General features: G+C 49.8%; 2 protein-coding genes and 2 non-coding genes across 7 annotated transcripts; all 4 read right to left on the reverse strand.

Annotated features, from left to right (window-relative positions):
• Positions 1 to 753: 753 nt before the first annotated feature.
• CZH18orf32 (chromosome Z C18orf32 homolog) lies at positions 754 to 4,516 on the reverse strand. 4 transcript variants are annotated; one of them, XM_058824002.1, is made up of 4 exons: positions 4,484 to 4,516; positions 3,979 to 4,065; positions 2,159 to 2,395; positions 754 to 1,529 (listed from the first exon to the last, which is right to left on the reverse strand). In XM_058824002.1, exons 3-4 carry the CDS (start codon positions 2,384 to 2,386, stop codon positions 1,455 to 1,457), a joined length of 303 nt encoding a protein of 100 aa, XP_058679985.1. In that variant the 5' UTR covers positions 2,387 to 2,395; positions 3,979 to 4,065; positions 4,484 to 4,516; the 3' UTR covers positions 754 to 1,454. The 4 variants fall into 4 exon arrangements, with proteins under 4 accessions (XP_058679985.1, XP_058679987.1, XP_058679984.1 ...); XM_058824004.1 differs by lacking the exon at positions 4,484 to 4,516 and adding an exon at positions 2,804 to 2,861 and having other exon boundaries at positions 3,979 to 4,256; XM_058824001.1 differs by lacking the exon at positions 4,484 to 4,516 and adding an exon at positions 4,200 to 4,221.
• A 466-nt stretch (positions 4,517 to 4,982) lies between these two features.
• RPL17 (ribosomal protein L17) lies at positions 4,983 to 9,368 on the reverse strand. Its single transcript, XM_058823653.1, has 7 exons — positions 9,340 to 9,368; positions 8,947 to 8,999; positions 8,815 to 8,855; positions 7,428 to 7,562; positions 6,432 to 6,530; positions 5,535 to 5,726; positions 4,983 to 5,077 (listed from the first exon to the last, which is right to left on the reverse strand). Exons 2-7 carry the CDS (start codon positions 8,984 to 8,986, stop codon positions 5,030 to 5,032), a joined length of 555 nt encoding a protein of 184 aa, XP_058679636.1. The 5' UTR covers positions 8,987 to 8,999; positions 9,340 to 9,368; the 3' UTR covers positions 4,983 to 5,029.
• Positions 5,385 to 5,453, reverse strand: LOC131571735 (small nucleolar RNA SNORD58). The gene has a single exon (XR_009275966.1). It is a non-coding gene; the product is annotated as a small nucleolar RNA SNORD58 (small nucleolar RNA).
• Positions 9,077 to 9,145, reverse strand: LOC131571737 (small nucleolar RNA SNORD58). The gene has a single exon (XR_009275967.1). It is a non-coding gene; the product is annotated as a small nucleolar RNA SNORD58 (small nucleolar RNA).
• Positions 9,369 to 17,085: the final 7,717 nt, after the last annotated feature.

The following is a 17,085-nucleotide window of genomic DNA, read 5'->3' on the forward strand; positions in this document are numbered from 1 at the left end:
CTAAGAGCTGATTAAACAGCAATCACATACTCAGGTCTCAACAGAGTTTACTGCTTAAGGAAGAGAAGCAGCATTAATCAAGGCCTGACACAGAGGCGTCTGTGCCTGAGCTCACTGTAAAGTCATGGCTGTGGCTGCAGGGGCACAGGATCTGTGAACACTGCAGAGCCATTCACACCAGGTCTGACCAAACCAGGCACTGGCAGGAAACGAGGCACCTCACCAAGGGCAGCAGGCAAAATTAGATACCAGAGTAATTAATTAACTGCTGAGAGAAATCACGGCCACAAGAATAACACTGGACCACAGTGACAAGTCAGGGACTGCCCATATAAAAAGTGCATTTTTAGGCCTGCCTGAGAGAGGATTTTATGGAAATTAAATCATAAAGAATAATTCAAAACTGCTGAAATGGTTTAGTTTTGAATCTTTTAAAGAGCTCTCTGGTCTGGCAGACAGGGAAAAGCAGGAATTACCACTTTCATTCCTTACTAAGCACAGGGACACTTAAAACGCTTCACAGCTGAGATGCAGCTCAGCAGCAGAATCCATGTTGCCAGGAAGACGCAAAGTCTGCCCAGCTCATTTTATCATGAACTCAGTTATTTTAGGGCCTCCTTCTGCCTGGGGCCTGTCTCCAGGTTTTCAAAGATTTTGTCACCACTTGAAGTGTTTATAGCTCTGAACACTAAGAATTCTGTGATTCTGTGCAAGAATTGCATGAAGCGACTTATTCTTAAGTAAAATCCTGGTTTATTATAATGAAAATTCCACAAGCATGGTAAAGAGGTTTTAACTGGATGCTGAATTTTTTTTTAAAGCCAGAACTTCGCCATTATAAATCACTACAACAGAACATAAAGCAACATTCTCTTGCATCATGCCTCAGGGAAAAAAAAGGCATAATATTTCAAGGAAAATAATTAAGGAAAGTATCACATCAAGACTTTCTGCTTTTAGTAAGCCAAGTAAATTTTCTATGCGGCATAACTCCTCTAGCTCATCCATAGACTTGACATGAAAAATCTAAATTCTCCATAGATAAATTATGAGCTTTTGTTGTCACAATGCAGTCCACAGTTCTTCACCAGGAACAGATAAAGCCTTTAAGGTGAAAGCCTCAAGTACTGCACTAGCACTTAGTGACATCAAGATGCTAAGACACATTTGCCTTCCATAGACAGATTTATTCTTACGTTATTTAACCTAAACTCTAATCACACCAAACAGATGGCAGATGAAAAGTAGTTCCAGCGAGAAAAATACAAGAACATCAGCTTTCAAATATTTTAAATAAACAAACAGCTGCCATTTCAGTGGCAAAAGAGACTTCCTGCAAGCAATTAAGTTTTTTATTCGGCTAAAATGTGCACAGAAAAAAAGTCTCAAATTGAGAGGAATATCAGCAGTTCATACTGGACATGAGGGAATAAAATCCTCAGGAATTAACTCCTTCAAGCTGTTTTCTTGTCATACACTGCAGCAGATCCCTTTGCAGGACTTCCATTTACAATGCCATTGCTTTCCAACTGCAAACAAAAAACAGTGTCATTAATGAGATGTCAAATTAGAACTTCACATCTAAAACAGGAACAGCTGGTGACAAAAATGGCTTTTAGAAGCAAGGCCAGCAAAGATGTGTGGAGAAATATTGAGCAAGAACGAAAAGTGGTGGTGTCTGTGTAGATTTACAAATAATTATTGTTTCAGGGGGAAGGGAGGAATGAGAGCAGCGACAATATTTACAAGTCTATATTGTGACAGAAGATAAATAATAAAAGCATAATTTATATGCACTAAGCATCCCCCCATTACAAGTGGCAGAGCTGGCTGAAGAAAGGGGCTGTTTTTAATTTCTGCTTGTGACTCGCCAGATATTTGACTTTTTTCTTTGAAAGAACAGGCAACTGCTAAAAAAAAAAATTAATTAAGCTGTTTCAGGATACAGGCACAAGTCATCCAAGACCAGAAGAAGCAACTATTATACTAACTATATCTTGAAGCACCAATTCCTAGCTGGCACAGTAGTGGTAATTGCTGTTCCCAAGAAAACAGCCACCAAAATATCTGTAAACACACCCAGCTGTTCATCCTCCTGAGCTACCACTGGGTGGCTCATCCCGGAGCTTCCCCGCTTAGGTAGGAGAATTAATCTTACTTTATGGCCCCCAGGTCCATCCTCCTGGTCTCTCTTGGCAGCTGCAGGTCCCCGGGGGTCCCCAGTGCTGCCTCCTGGTCCCTGCTTGGTGCCTGGTGGCTCCTGCACTGCTTTCTTGGGCCAGACACGCTTGATGAAGGGGGCGACCATGGGGTAGATGTAGGGCTCCAGAAACTTCTTGTAGACCCAGAGCAGAACAGGGATCACGATGCAGGGAATGCACACCATGGCTCACTCCTGTGCTGGGACAGAGATGGTGAGGGGGGCAGGAAAAACAGCTTAGGTGGGAGCGTTTGTGTGCCACAACCTGAGAAAACACTATTTACAAAGTAAATAAAATCCATATTTCATATTCAAACGTAGATTATTCTGAAATTATTAAGCAGCTGCTAAAGCTTCAAAAATGTTGTGTGTTCCACTGTTATAAAGCTTCCAACAAAGGGAACATTCTTGCCATTTTAACAAAAAAACCAAACCATTTTGCTATTAATTCATTAGTCCTACAGATGCAACTAAGGAAAACAAATTCAGGAAATAAGAGTTTTTGCTTAAGCCACATAAAAAACAGTTTAAGCAGCAAGCTGCCAGTATTAGCCCAGTTCCCACTATATTATGAGTCCAAAGGGTTTGTTTTGCTCAACTCACTTTTATTTAAGGAGAAACTAAACAGCAGAAAGCAAATCCATCCAATGAGTTGCTACCACTGAAGGGCAGGACAGTGGAAAAGGGGAAAAAATTCCAATCAGGATTTGACGGAATTAGCACATGGGTTACTTTCTTCCTGCTGCCCTCACTTGATCCCACACCAGCCCCATACAATTAACAGCTGGAAAATGAACCATGACCTCTCTCTGAAACCCCACAAGTCATCAAAATTCACACCTTGGGGTCTATGCTAAAAAAAAAAAAAGCAGAAAAGCAAAGCAAGGAGGCAGAGAGGTCCAGCTGGGAGAGGAAGCAGTTAATTAGGACTGGACCTGACCCTGCCAGTGCTGACAGCAATACATTAGACACACTCTGCTGCCACACAACTTTGCCCTTCACAGTCCCCCTCTCTAGGCTGCTGACATCTCAATTCTCACACCAAGAAGCAAAACAAAAGCTTTCCAAGATGGAGAATGAAAAGGCAGATGTGCACACCTCACTAGGGACCAGTTTTGCTTTTTATTTGATGTTATCCTGAAGATTTTTATCCCTGTGGAAAAGCAGAATATCAATTTCCAGTTGACTGCTTCCAGGTTCTGCTCTGGCTGCTTCAAATACACTTTAAATCTACTCTCTGGGTCTGAGAGGAATCTTACATTGAAACAACACAAATGAGGTAACCCTTTAAATCTATTAAAAAATATATATTTCAGATACTGTCTCCACTAGAACTTCCTAAATATTAAATTTGCAGAAAAATGTGGATTCATCCAGCAGCTGAAGAACATGGCTGGAGGGAACACCTCAGGCTGTAGAATCATTACAGAATTACAGAATTATTTGGGTCACAAGAGAGCTTCAAAATAATTTCCTTCTATTCCCTGCCGTGTGCAGGGACACCTCCCACTGTCCCAGGCTGCTCCCAGCCCCATCCAGCCTGGCCTGGGACACTGCCAGGGATCCAGGGGCAGCCACAGCTGCTCTGGGCACCCTGGGCCAGGGCCTGCCCACCCTCCCAGCCAGCAATTCCTAATTCCCAATGTGCCAAAATCTGTGCCTGCCCTCTGGCAGTGGGAGCCATTGCCTGGGGGCTGTCCCAAGGAAACATAGCCCGTGTTGTGCTGCCTCTGCAGCCGCTTCGTGTCCAAAAGCTCCTGCCCAAAAATCATCCCTACCTCCGCCTGATGCACCAGCGATCCCTGGGATCAGCGTGGAACACCGTCCTGACGAATTCCTCCGGTGTCCTGGCGACGCTCGGCCAGCTGTTTAGCAAGGACAATAAACAAAAAGGAGAAAAGCGGAGTGAGGGGGTGGCCGGGCAGGTGATGTCCTGCGGCGGGCGGTGCCGCTGCCCTCGGTGAGCCCCGGCACGGAACGCGCTCACGGACGGGCAAACCTCGGCACGGCACGGCTCGGCTTTGTTCCCAGCGCCCGGAAAACGCCGCAGCGGCAAACCCGCCGGGTTCTCCCCGTTTTCCATAAAGGATGAGGAGCCCGGGAGGCGGCCTGATGTCAGCCGTTGCCGTTCCGCTCTCCGGGCGCGGTTGGGGCCGGTGCAGGCCGTGAGCCCCCGGCTATTGGCGTGGCCAGGCGGCGTGGGCCGGGCGGGGCGGGGGGCAGGCCGGGTGAGGCGGGGTGTGGGGAAGGATCCATTCTCTGCTCCCGGTGCTCCGCACCCACCTGCGCCCGCACCGGAACGGCCCCGCGCTTCCGGGGCGGCGCTTCCGGCCAATGGCCGTCGGCAGCGCGCGTCACGTGACATGCCAGGCCCCGCCCCACCCGCGCGGACGGGCACGCGGAGCGGATTCCCGATTATCCCGGATCGGGGACGGGGGGAAATGTGGGATGGCCCGGCAGCCAGCGGGAACACGCGGCCCGGCTTGGAGGGCCGATGTTGGGAAGGAATTGCTGGCTGGGAGGGTGGGCAGGCCCTGGCCCAGGGTGCCCAGAGCAGCTGTGGCTGCCCCTGGATCCCTGGCAGTGCCCCAGGCCAGGCTGGATGGGGCTGGGAGCAGCCTGGGACAGTGGGAGGTGTCCCTGCCATGGCAGGGGGTGGGAATGGATGGGCTTTGAGGTCCCTTCCCAGCCAAACCACTCCCTGATTCTGTAACATTCACTGTCCCTGACCCACAGCAATGCCCAGCGCGAGGTCAGAACTTGTAGCAGAGCAACACAATCAATCCACATTTTAAAAGGTTTTATTTATATACATCTGTCCAAGCAGATTTATTCCCGAGCCATTAGCTTTTGCTTCTTCAGCTTCTTCTGGGAGATCTGGGAAGCAAACACATAAAAAAGAACAGTGAAATGAGACTTCCCAAAACATCTCAAAGTTATCTTTTAGAAGTGCTGCGAACTGTTAGGAATTGTTAATTGGGAATTCACTGTTAATTAGACAAGCACTACATCGCTTGCAGTCTCTAAATTCAACTTATTTTCTTGTACACACCCAGGGTTCACACACACAATGCTGTAGCTGCTTTGAGGGAGGGAGGAAAGAACCAACCCTCTGTGCAATTAAAAAATGGTTCTCATGGCATTAAAGTGCTTAATACTTATGTTGGAAATTAAAAAAAATGGGGTTGCTCAGAAAAAACTGATTTTTTTTCATGGGCATTCCAAAGGTGTCCTAAGATTGTCATCACAGCAACCCCTCTCTGCCAGCCCCTCGGCTGTCCTGACATCATAACAGGAGCAGAGCACACAACACAGGGCACACAACACCTGGTACCTTTTTCTTTTGGGCAACTTCCTCCTCTGGCTTGGGCACGATCTGCTCCTTCTCCGTGAGGATCATCTCGATGTGGCACGGGGAGCTCATGTAGGGGTTGATCCTGCCGTGGGCCCGGTACGTGCGCCGGCGCATCTTGGGAGCCTTGTTCACCTGGATGTGCTCGATCACCAGGGAGTCCACATCCAGACCCTGGCACGGAAGGAAATCTGTGAGCCACTTCCATCTTTAAGTAATTAATTTCTGCAGCAAAAATGTGAGGAATCACCCCAGACACTGCTGCTGGTGAATGAAACAGCCAGGCCTAGTGATGCCATGAAGCTCAGGGTTTTCCAAGGATTCACCACTGACACACCCAGGCTTGGTGGTGCCACGGAGCTGAGGGTTTTCCAAGGATCTGCCAATGGAACTGCTATTCTTGGCAGTGTGGTGGAGACGAGGACTTACCAAAACAAGGATGATTTAAAATGACAAAGTCCAGCCCCCACACATCAGAAATAATTTAAAATTGTGCTGATGGGTCCTTGTCTATCGTTAATTCATGGCTATTCAAAGGCGTAACCTATTACTCCAACATTGCCAACAAAGCTACAAGACTAAGCACTGTAACTAAGACAGCAACTGACCATATCAGTTATTGATTTCACAGATTTTGAGATATCTGAACAGCCCTTTTGTGTGAAATTTTTAAATTTAGTATTTCCCTGTAAAAACCTGCTGCTGCCATTTAACTTGAGGAACACACACAGCCTGCTTTAAACAGGGAGCCACACCAAACCCTCCCTACAATTCAGTGTTGTGGATGAAGCAGGTGGGAAAAGGCTCTCCAGGTCAGTGATAGCCAGGCCATGGATGCTGAGAGAGGGCTTGACACCACTGCTTTGTGCTAACACCCACCTTGAGCTCAGCGTTGCTCTCCGCATTCTTCAGCATGTGCAGCAAGAACTCCGCGCTCTTCTTGGGCCAGCGGCCCTGCGTCCAGCCCCACTGCTTGGCCTGGAACGAGAGCAAACAATGGGAGTCTGCTTCTGGACTGGTCCATTCCTGTTACCTTCTACACACCTTCAACTTGCCATTACCACAGAAGGGTTTGGGCTGGAGGGAACTGCAAAGTTCACTCAGTGCCACCCCTTGCCATGGGCAGGGACACCTCCCACTGTCCCAGGCTGCTCCCAGCCCCATCCAGCCTGGCCTGGGGCACTGCCAGGGATCCAGGGGCAGCCACAGCTGCTCTGGGCACCCTGGGCCAGGGCCTGCCCACCCTCCCAGCCAGCAATTCCTAATTCCCAATGTGCCAAAATCTGTGCCTGCCCTCTGGCAGTGGGAGCCATTGCCTGGGTGCTGTCCCTGCCTGCCTTGTCCCCAGGGGCTGTGCAGCTCTCCTGGAGCCCCTGGAGGCCCTGGCAGGGGCTCTGAGGTGTCCCTGGAGCTTCTCTGGTGCAGCTGAACAGCCCCAGCTGCGCCAGGCTGGCTCCAGCAGGTCCCTATCCTTCCTGTGCTGAGGACCCCGTATCTTATGGATATAGATAGATATCTTATGAGTATGGATTAGAATGGATTATTATCTACTTATTTTGCTGTACAACCAACCCCACAAAATTTAATCCCTTGCCTTAATGCTGCCAACTAGATGCAGACACTCCATAGAAATGTATCCTCTGGAATGAACAGCCTTTCCTCCCTCTTGAGCACCCTGGTCTGGTAGAAGATGTCCCTGCCCCTGGCAGGGAACTGGACTGAGAAGAGCTCTGTGGACCCTTCCAACCCAACCACCCCGTGATTCTGTGTTTTAATGCAAGTTTACCACCAGCAATGACAGACTGCACCCACACTCTGTCCCCATCCCCTTTCTGTGTGAAGCACCCAGAGGCAAAGGGATTCCCAGGCACTCACCTGGGCGCACCTGCCGACGCCGCCGTTGTAGCGCCGGAAGGGGACACACTGCTTCTTCAGGGTGACATCCTTCAGGTACTTGGTGGCCTTGCGGATGTGCATGCCCTTGATGGCCTGCGCCGTCTCTCGGGTGTTCTGCCAACACAGGGCACAGAAAAAACCTCTCAACAAATCCTTACAGGAGACAGCACCAGCTCAACCACCCCTCTGTCCCCCCTGGATACAATTCTTTCCACTCACTAAAGAATACCCAAGTCTCAGAATGGAAAATAATTACCGTTTTTTAACTTTGTTACCACTTTTCTAATCCTTGGTATGAGTGCCACTACTAAATTTGTGTCTCCAGCACACATTGTTATTTATTTATTTATTTTTAAACTCAGCGGCTAAATCAAACACGGAAATATGTAACTCTTAATAAAAGTACAATTAATGTACTTATACTATTCATAGCTCCTCCTGTTTGGCCACTAATCTAAAACGGCAAGATTCGGGTGGATAAATTGTTACTAAAATCTCAAATACAGCACCTCACAAGAACTGATGAAGAAACACTGGGAGAATTGTTAACAATGTTGCTTTCTCTAAAAGAATTGTAAAAGAAGGAAATGCTCAGAAATAAAAATTAAGGATAAAAGATCGGCCTTTTAGACAGCATTTACTAATTGTGTAAGCCAGCTCTAAGTATAATCCTACCTGTTAATAATAAAAAAATAAAAAAAAACCAAAGTGAAAATTTGGTATTACACTAAGCAGAAAGTGATCTGCTAAGTTCTGGTTTCGTGATTAAATAACACTTATGAGTTGTTCTCTGCACCTAAGCCTTTTCCAGAGGAACTGAGTTCCTAGTGCCAAACAGCACACAACCAAAGAGTGTAGCAGAAATTAGACAAATTTCACACCAAACACTAGCCCAGTGTCTGATAAATTTACTCCAACTGTTTTGCTGCTGTATTTTGTTACCTGAACTAGACAAGGACAATTTTAGAATCCAGACTCTAATTTTTTGTGGGTGGAAACCATTACAAGTAGCTGACAGCAATCCTTTAGTGATTAAAGAGTAAAAGACACTTGGTGTGTCTTTTAAAAGACACTTCCTTAAAAAGGGGAATATTGGGAAGAAATTCCTGGCTGTGAGGGCAAGGAGGGCCTGGCACAAGATGCCCACAGAAGCTGTGGCTGCCCTTGGATCCCTGAAAGTTTCCAGGGCCACGCTGGACGGGAGCTTAGTCCCTAACCACGGCAGGGGGTGGAAAGAGATTATCCTTACAATCCCTTCCAATCCAAGCCAGTCTGGGCTTCTTTTAAAAAATAACAAGGAAAACTAACAAAAACTACGTAGAACAGAAAATGAATTTACGATTCCTGCTCATCACACACCCCTTACCTTGAAATGCACACGCAGGTTAGATCCCCGGGACTTGCATGCTGCAAGAGAGCAAAAGCACCAAGTTTTAGAATCAAAGCCTCACTGGCTTCCGGGAAATCCCACACGAACTCTCCTGAAAGAGCAACTCACATTTCGTGGGGTTCTCCGGATCCAGGGAGTAGCGCACCATCTTGAGAGCTCAGCTGAAAAACACCAATTAAAACATATTAAACTTCTAACACTGGCACGCAGGGCCCGGACTACTCCCCTTACCGCTGCAGCTGCTCAGAATTTACGCATTCTTTTCACAGTTACATCCAAAGGTGTCCTAAGAAAGTCATCATCGCAGCCATGGATTTTCTCAGGCCTGCCACTTCCCCGCATCCGCGCCAGCCCTCCCGCGCTCCATCCCGGGAAATACCGCGGGTGCGGGGCATATCGTAGCGATCCCGGTGTCCGGGACGCCTGTGGCAGGGGGGATGGGGCGGGATGGGGGCGGATGGCGGCGGGTGGCGCGGAACCAGGCCGACCATGGCTGCTCACCTCGGGGCGGCGGCCGCAGAGGAAGAGGAAAGGCGGGGCGCGCCGCCAGCGCGCGCGCGTCTCGCGAGATTTCCGGCGGGGACGGCCCCCCGGGTAGCGCTCCGCCCCCAAGATGGCGGAGGGTCTCGGTGTGAGGGTGGTGTGCGAGCCGGCCGGCTCCCTCGCCGAGTCTGTGAATAAAACTTGCTCTGGGGAAAGACATCGCGGCATTCACGCTGCCGTGGGGTATTCAGCCTCAGCTCACGGTGCAGGTGCTTTTAGCGAGGAGATCAGCGTGCAGCTGGCACAGCACCACCGCCCGCCCAAGGGAGGAGATTGCCCCGCGCCGATCCGCTCTGAGCACCTTGAACGCTGTGAGCGGTGTTGGTCACTGCAATATAAGAAAGATATGAAACTGTTAGCGCCAAAGGGATGGCTACGGAAGCGGTGAAGGGGCTTGAGGGGAAGCCGTATGAACGGCAGCCGAGGGCACCTGGTGTGGAGGGCGGGGACTTTTACCGCAGTTATATCTTTCTCGTGAGGGAAGAGGAAGGTCAGGCATCGATCTCTTCTCTCTGGTGACCACTGACAGGACCCAGGGCACGGCTGGAGCTGTGCCAGGAGGTTTGGGTTGGATCTCAGGGAAAGGCTCTTCCCCAGAGGGTGCTGGCACTGCCCAGGCTCCCCAGGGATGGGCACAGCCCCGAGGCTGCCAGAGCTCCAGGAGCCTTTGGACAGCGCTGCCAGGGATGCACAGGGTGGGATTGCTGAGGAGCTGGATTCGATGGCCCTTGTGGGTACTTTTCAGCTCAGGGTATTCTGTGGTTCACTCAGTCGGGATCATTCAGGTTGGAAAAGATTTCTGAGTTAATCAAGTCCCAGCTGTGCCCACCATGTCACCAGCCCAGAACTCTCAGTGTCACCAGTCCAGGCGTTCCTCGGACACCTCCAGGGATGGGGACTCCAACACCTCCCTGGGCAGCCCCTTCCAAGTCCTTTCCATGAAGAAATTCCTCCTGACGTTCAACCTGAACTTCCCCTGGCATAACCTGAACCCGTTTCCTCTTGTGCTGTCCCTTGTTGTCAGGGAGCAGAACCCGGCCCCCACCTTGAGAGCACAGAATTGTTACATTTGGTAAAGGCCTTTAAAATAACCGGGTCCAACTCTCACCCCAGCAGCCACCACCGTGTTCACCATTAGATGGCAGCTCAGGATGAGAATAAAAGCAGCACATTGCTCACAGATCTGTCCCCGAGACCAGAACGAAGAGATTCATTCAAATATTTATAAACCTCAACTGGTATTTACTGCACCATTATAAAATAATCACAGACTGACTCATTAAAATAAAAGATTTTTCTTTCCCATTTAAGGCAGCATTTGCGACTAGAATTGCTTGGGAAGCCGCTCAGTAAAAGCAAAATATTTCTTGAAAGTGGTGCAGCAAAAGTCCAAAAGTCTCATTGAGAAAAAAATGACAGAATGGGGGAAAAAAAGAGACATATTCCTGAGATGGCAGTAATCTGGTGTGCAGGCACTTCCCCAGCATGAGAGTCTGGGTTTAACTCTGAGTTTAGGAATAAGCAGAGGAAGAACTTGCTGACCATCTAAATCCTATGAATAGGAGGCTGGTTTTGGATCCCTTGTTAAGGCTAAAAAGCCCCAAAGCTCTGCAGCTAGGGTTTTACCCAAATGGGAAGAAGAAAATATTTGAGCTATCACAAATGTTTACCTGGCTAAAAACCGTAAGAGCTCTAGTTGTTACTGCAGCTCTCCATTTACCTGCCTTAAAATGTGCCCTTTCCTTTGGTTTTGGGGAAGCTCTCTGCAAAGTCTCCAAGCAACTTTCAAGCACTAATCTTAAAGCCTGAAACATGCTGGGGTGTGGGCAGATATTTCTTCTCTTTATTGTAGAATCTCAGGATGGTTTGGAAGGAGCCTTAAAGCTCATCCATCCCACCCCCTGCCATGGTCAGGGACACCTCCCACTGTCCCAGGCTGCTCCAAGCCCCATCCAGCCTGGCCTGGGGCACTGCCAGGGATCCAGGGGCAGCTGCAGTATGTAGCACTAAGTTTTCAGGTACAATAAATTAAAACTGGCTAAACCTGGGATCCTCAAACACTCGCACAGCCTTACCACCACACTGTGGGAATCCCCTCTCTGAGCACTCCTGAATGCAACTCTTCTTCATCCTTTCTGCCCTTCCCTCTGCACCTTCCTCTGTTTTCTGCTGGGTTTTTACGTGGGAAGCACCTTTACACACAGCTGCTTCTTGGGAGCAGTGCACAAAAGCCAGGAGATGTTCAAGGAAAGCTGGAGGAGAGGTGTGAAACACAAGTACTTGACACATGATGGGGATTGTCACCTGTGTTCATCAATCAAACCCAAGATAAATACATTTTCTGTTTCCCCAGAGGTGGAACTGTTTTGCTCAGCTTCTAAAGGTTTACAGTGGTGGAAGGTTAGCACAGAATCATGGAATATCCTGAGCTGGGAAGGGTTCACCAGGGTCATGGGATCCAACTGCTGGCCCTACACAGACACCCCAAAAATCCCAGCCTGTGCATCCCTGCGAGCATTGTCCAAATGCCCCTGGAACTCTGGCAGCCTTGGGGCTGTGACCCCTTTCCTGAGATGTTTTCAGCTTTGTTGGGAGCTTGACAAGAGCTCTCATGGGCAGCCTAGCACATTCCTGGTGCTGGGATCAGGGCTGAGGCAGCTGAGCTTGTGCCCCAGTTGGGATTTCACCGCATTTTTCCCCCACTGCACCACTTGCCTGGGATATTTGGGTTATATGAGTTAACTCCAAAGTGGTTTTCAGATACTAAGCAGAAAATTCAGGCAGGTGAGTCTAAAACTGTATTCTTGAAGACTCCTGCATCGGAAGCAAGTGCCTGCTAATTGTACTGGAACTTCAAATCCACAAATCCACAGGGCTTTCCCTCAGGCTCTGCTGCTGCCATCCCTCTTGCTCCCCTCTCCGTACTGCCCAGCCCCAGTGCCTGTGCTGTGCAGGCCCAGGGGGACCTGGCTGTCCCAGCAGGTATGGACAGCAAACACCCAGCTGTGCCTGGACCCCAGCAGAGCCTCTGCTTTGTGCTCTGGGAGCTCCTGCTGGGAACATCCTCCTGTGGAGGGTGGATCTCAATGGCAGCAGAGGCTTCTGCTCTCCTCTGCTCTGGAGCCAGGAAGAGCTGGAGGTGTCCACCTGCACAAGAGAAGGCTCCAAGCAAAGCCATCTAAAGGGGCTCCAGGAGAGCTGCCCAGGGACTTGGGAAAAGGGCTGGAGGGACAGCACACAGGGAATGGCTTCCACCACCCAAAGGGCAGGGATAGATGGGGAGGAATTCTTGGCTGTGAGGTTGGGAGGCCCTGGCACAGTTTCCCAGAGCAGCTGTGGCTGCCCCAACCCTGGGAGTGTCCAAGGCCAGGTTGGATGGGGCTTGGACCAGCCTGGATCGACAAGGACCCCTGTCCTTGTCCATGCCAGGGGTGAAGCTGGATGAGCTTTAAAGTCCCTTCCAACCCAAACCATTCACTGATCCTATGATTCTCTCCTCTGGCTGTGCTCCTTGGGCTGGAAGGTGGCTGTATCCCTTATCCTGCTGTGGAAAGGCCCAGCAGGCAGTGGGGAGTATTGAGGTACTGAGTGTTGCATCACATAAGTCCTTTTGTGTCTTTAGCTGTGAGTGAGCAAGAGGCCTTATCAGTGCTACTGGCAGCCAAATGTGACAATTAGCCAATGTCCCTGACAGTCCTCATCCCTCCTGACCAGAGGGACAGGTGAGCTCCGTGACTGGCTGGAGTTATGTTTTCTCTGTCTGGGGTTATGTCTTTTTGGCAGCTCTAAAACCACATGTAGTTAATTTCCAGCCAGGGGACCTTCCTGCTCACCTTCCAGCCTGACACTCAGCTCAAGCACACACCTGGGGCAGTCACTTCTAGCAGAGGGGCTGATAGCCACAGGAGGGGCTGTGCCAAACCCTCCAACACACAGGAACACTGGGGCTGACTGACCAAGCTTAGCTCTGGCTCACCAAAACACACTCTGTATCTGCTCTTCCACAGGAGAGGGCCTGACCTGTTCTTTGCACTGAATGGAAGCCAATTCCTCAAATCTTTTTGTAAGATATCTTGGCATTTCTGTTAGAGACCCAGCTTTTGGAGTCCAAGGGTTATGTGGGGATATTAAACTGTCATTCATGAAATTGCAAACAAATAGTTCCTTGTCCTAATGTTTAAGCAGAAAATCTTGAAGACAAAGACATTTTAAATTGAAACCAGCTTGAATGCTGCAAACACTGAGGATTTTCAACCATCAGACAGCTGGCTGTACTTCTGTGAAATCCTCTCTGCTGACCAGCCTACAGTCTCCTGCCCTCCTTGTCCCACATGCTTGGCTCCTCCAGAGGCACATCTCACCCCACTGTTTGCCTTTTCCTCCCACAGTCAGCAGCACAGCAGCGTTTGGACACATGGTAGGCAAGTTCTCCAGCTAAAGGGTTTTCCACAAACATCTTGAAATCTACTGACCCAGTCAATGAGTTACAGGAGCAAGCTCATAGAATCACAGAATCATGGAGCGATTTGGGTTGCAAGAGACTTCAAAGCCCATCCATTCCCACCCCCTGCCATGGAGGGACACCTCCCACTGTCCCAGGCTGCTCCCAGCCCCATCCAGCCTGGCCTGGGACACTGCCAGGGATCCAGGGGCAGCCACAGCTGCTCTGGGCACCCTGGGCCAGGGCCTGCCCACCCTCCCAGCCAGCAATTCCTTACCAATATCCCATCTGTCCCTGCCCTCTGGCAGTGAGAAGCCATCCCTGTGTCCTGTCACTCAATGGAAAAGGGGGAAACACACCTCCAAAAGATGGACTGACCTTCATCATGCATCAGTAATTCTGTCTTGATCACTTGGAGAGCTCAATTATGTTATGTATTCCACCCTGTGACTTTCAAGGAGAGATGCTTCCACAGGGAGTGTCTTACTTAAGGAGGTAAGTTATTTGTATGCATATATTTATGAGCATATATCTGTACCTACATATGTAACTCACCCTAAGTGCCTCATCTAAAACATGTGAACAAATGAAATGTTTTTGATTCCCCAGGGTCTTCCTAAAACACGGGCAATTCTTTACACGGAGAGAGTAGCTGCACATCCTGTTTAAATAATTTTTGTCATGTGTATGCTGTACCTAGAGCAGGGGTGAGAAAAGAGCTGAGGAGCTCAGCGTCAGGACAGCTGAATATCTGTGCTCGCCATCACCGCTGCTGGAGCGTGACGCAGTAGCCACAGCACCTTCCCCAGGTGACGCTGGTGGTGACCTCCCTGCCAGGATCATAGTCAAAACAAGGAAAAAACAAAGCACAGCAATCGGTGATGTAGTCTTAATACTAAACTTTTTGGCATGTTGTCCAGAGCTATGGGTTCATCCACCCCCTACACACCCAGCAAGGACGGAATCACTGGTAAAACAAACCTCCTGTGTGATTAAATAACCTTGTAGCTAAAGTTTGTGTTTATTCAGTGCAGTTTTTGACAGCAAACCCATTTACGCAGGTTGTGGAGGTCTATGACTGCTTGTTCCTCACTTTAATGGCCAGGAATGGACAATCTCCATGATGAGTGAATAAAGGCATCATGTAACTGCCTGATCACAAACACTTTCTAGGATAAGTTAATTCCTGGGTTTATATTTGCCTTAACCTGCCTAGATTATAACCAATAAGTAACTGCTTTAAATGTGCTTTTGATTAATGAAAGCTAAATTATCCCTGAAATCAGGGATATTGACCACAATTTAGTCACAAATTAAACTATGGGGAATTCTGTTTAAACAAAAGAGAATGGTTGAACCTTGAAGCAGGTGGGCTAGAGACATATCCTGGGCAACCAGCTCCAGCTGACTCTGCCTTGAGCTGCAGGGGGTTGCTGTGGGAAGCCTCCTCTGGCCCTTTCCAGCCTCAGCTTCTCTTGATCTGTGAATCCTGTCACGAATTCTAAAGCTGAGTGTGCTGTGAAACAGAGCCTCAAGCTCCCTTTGTTGCACTGCATCTCCTAAACAAAATGGATCAAAGAATCCTCCTCTCCCTCTGTTATAGTTGTGATTATTAATGTGTCAGTGCTGAGTTGGCAGTTAGACTCAATCACCTAAGAGATATTTTCCACCCTTAAATGATGCTATGATTCTGTAAGTCTGTCAGCTGTTTTTGCAGCTGCCCTGCTCAGGAGCTCCTCTGGATCAGCTGATAAACCCCAACCAAACTCACTTTTCTCTTCTGGGGGCTTCTTCACCCCCCTGCTGGCAGAAAAAGCATGCACCTGGGACAGGAGCATCCTCACAGACAGGACCCAGCTTTGCAGAGTTCTGCTCAGAGCTGGGAGATGAGCTTGCATGATGCCTATCAACCTGTGCCAAAGTTTCAGCCAGCAGACAGCTTTCTGTGCATGGCACAGCAAGAAGCAGCAGCCCTGAACATCTGGACTTGATGTCCATAGCACTCTTTGCAGCATCTTCATTTTTCATCTCAGTGCATGGCTTTTGTGGTCATTCCTTACAATTCTTATCAGAAGAAATTCTTCCCAAGTTTCTGATCCCTCTAGCTCTGATGATTGCAGTGTCTTCCTGTCTACAAGACGCAAACAGCTTGCATCCCAAATGTCACCTCTGAGGTCATCCATCCCTCCCATCTTGCTCCATGGCTGTTTTCCAGTCATCCAGCTACTTCCCTCTTTACTATTGCAACAACTCTGACACAAGCCCCCTCTTTCAAAGCTTTCCCTATCTGTCCAGCTTATTAATCCTCTCTAGCAGCGCTGCCCTCCCCCTCTCCAGCCTCTCCCCTGTGCTCTGCCTGGTCCTTTGCAGCATGGCCAGTCACATGCGGTGCTTGGGCAGGTCATATGATGGGTAGGGACTGCCGGGCTAGGCTGTGGCAGGGGCCCCTAGAGGCAGCACACCTCCAGCTCCCGTCCAGCCTCGGCCATCGGCAGCCCCGTGACTCACTCAGGTGCTGGACCTGCCTCCTGCACGGCACGGAAGGACAGGCACAAGGAGGTGCACAAGGAGAGTTCCCTTCAGGGAGCTGATTAGTGGGATGGGTCCTGCACCCATATCCCAGACTGGGGACGTGTGCTGCTACTGCTCCCTACCTGCCCAGCAGGCCTCTGCTTAGGGGATGCCACCCTTGCTCTGTAAAGTATATAATAAAATGAAAACCCCAGAATGATTTGGGTTGGAAGAGTCCCTCTCATTTCACCCCTCTGCCATGACTTGGGATATATCTCATTAACCCAGGTTGCTCCAGCCTGGCCTGGGGCACTGCCAGGGATCCAGGGGCAGCCACAGCTGCTCTGGGCACCCTGGGCCAGGGCCTGCCCACCCTCCCAGCCAGCAATTCCTAATTCCCAATGTGCCAAAATCTGTGCCTGCCCTCTGGCAGTGGGAGCCATTGCCTGGGTGCTGTCCCTGCCTGCCTTGTCCCCAGGGGCTGTGCAGCTCTCCTGGAGCCCCTGCAGGCCCTGGCAGGGGCTCTGAGGTGTCCCTGGAGCTTCTCTGGTGCAGCTGAACAGCCCCAGCTGTGCCAGGCTGGCTCCAGAGCAGAGGGGCTCCAGCCCTGGCAGCAGCTCCGTGGCCTCCTCTGCACTGGCTGCAGCAGCTCCAGCTCCTTGTGCTGCTGGAGCCAGGGCTGGGGCAGCTCTGCAGGTGGGCTCTCACCTGAGCCCAGGGGCACAGGGGCAGCATGCCCCACCTTGACCTGC

Source organism: Ammospiza caudacuta, chromosome Z, assembly GCF_027887145.1.
Source record: "Ammospiza caudacuta isolate bAmmCau1 chromosome Z, bAmmCau1.pri, whole genome shotgun sequence".
NCBI classification, from domain to species: Eukaryota; Metazoa; Chordata; class Aves; order Passeriformes; family Passerellidae; genus Ammospiza; species Ammospiza caudacuta.

Excerpts from the sequence above, each read along its gene's own strand:
- CZH18orf32 (XM_058824002.1), bottom strand. The coding sequence starts at position 2,386 with ATGGTGTGCATTCCCTGCATCGTGATCCCTGTTCTGCTCTGGGTCTAC. Across the intron at positions 1,530-2,158 it reads ATGGACCTGGGGGCCATAAA|TTGGAAAGCAATGGCATTGT; the intron begins GTAAGATTAATT and ends TTTTGTTTGCAG.
- RPL17 (XM_058823653.1), bottom strand. The coding sequence starts at position 8,986 with ATGGTGCGCTACTCCCTGGATCCGGAGAACCCCACGAAAT. Across the intron at positions 5,727-6,431 it reads AGAGCAACGCTGAGCTCAAG|GGTCTGGATGTGGACTCCCT; the intron begins GTGGGTGTTAGC and ends CTTCCGTGCCAG. Across the intron at positions 5,078-5,534 it reads AAGTTGCCCAAAAGAAAAAG|ATCTCCCAGAAGAAGCTGAA; the intron begins GTACCAGGTGTT and ends TTTGCTTCCCAG.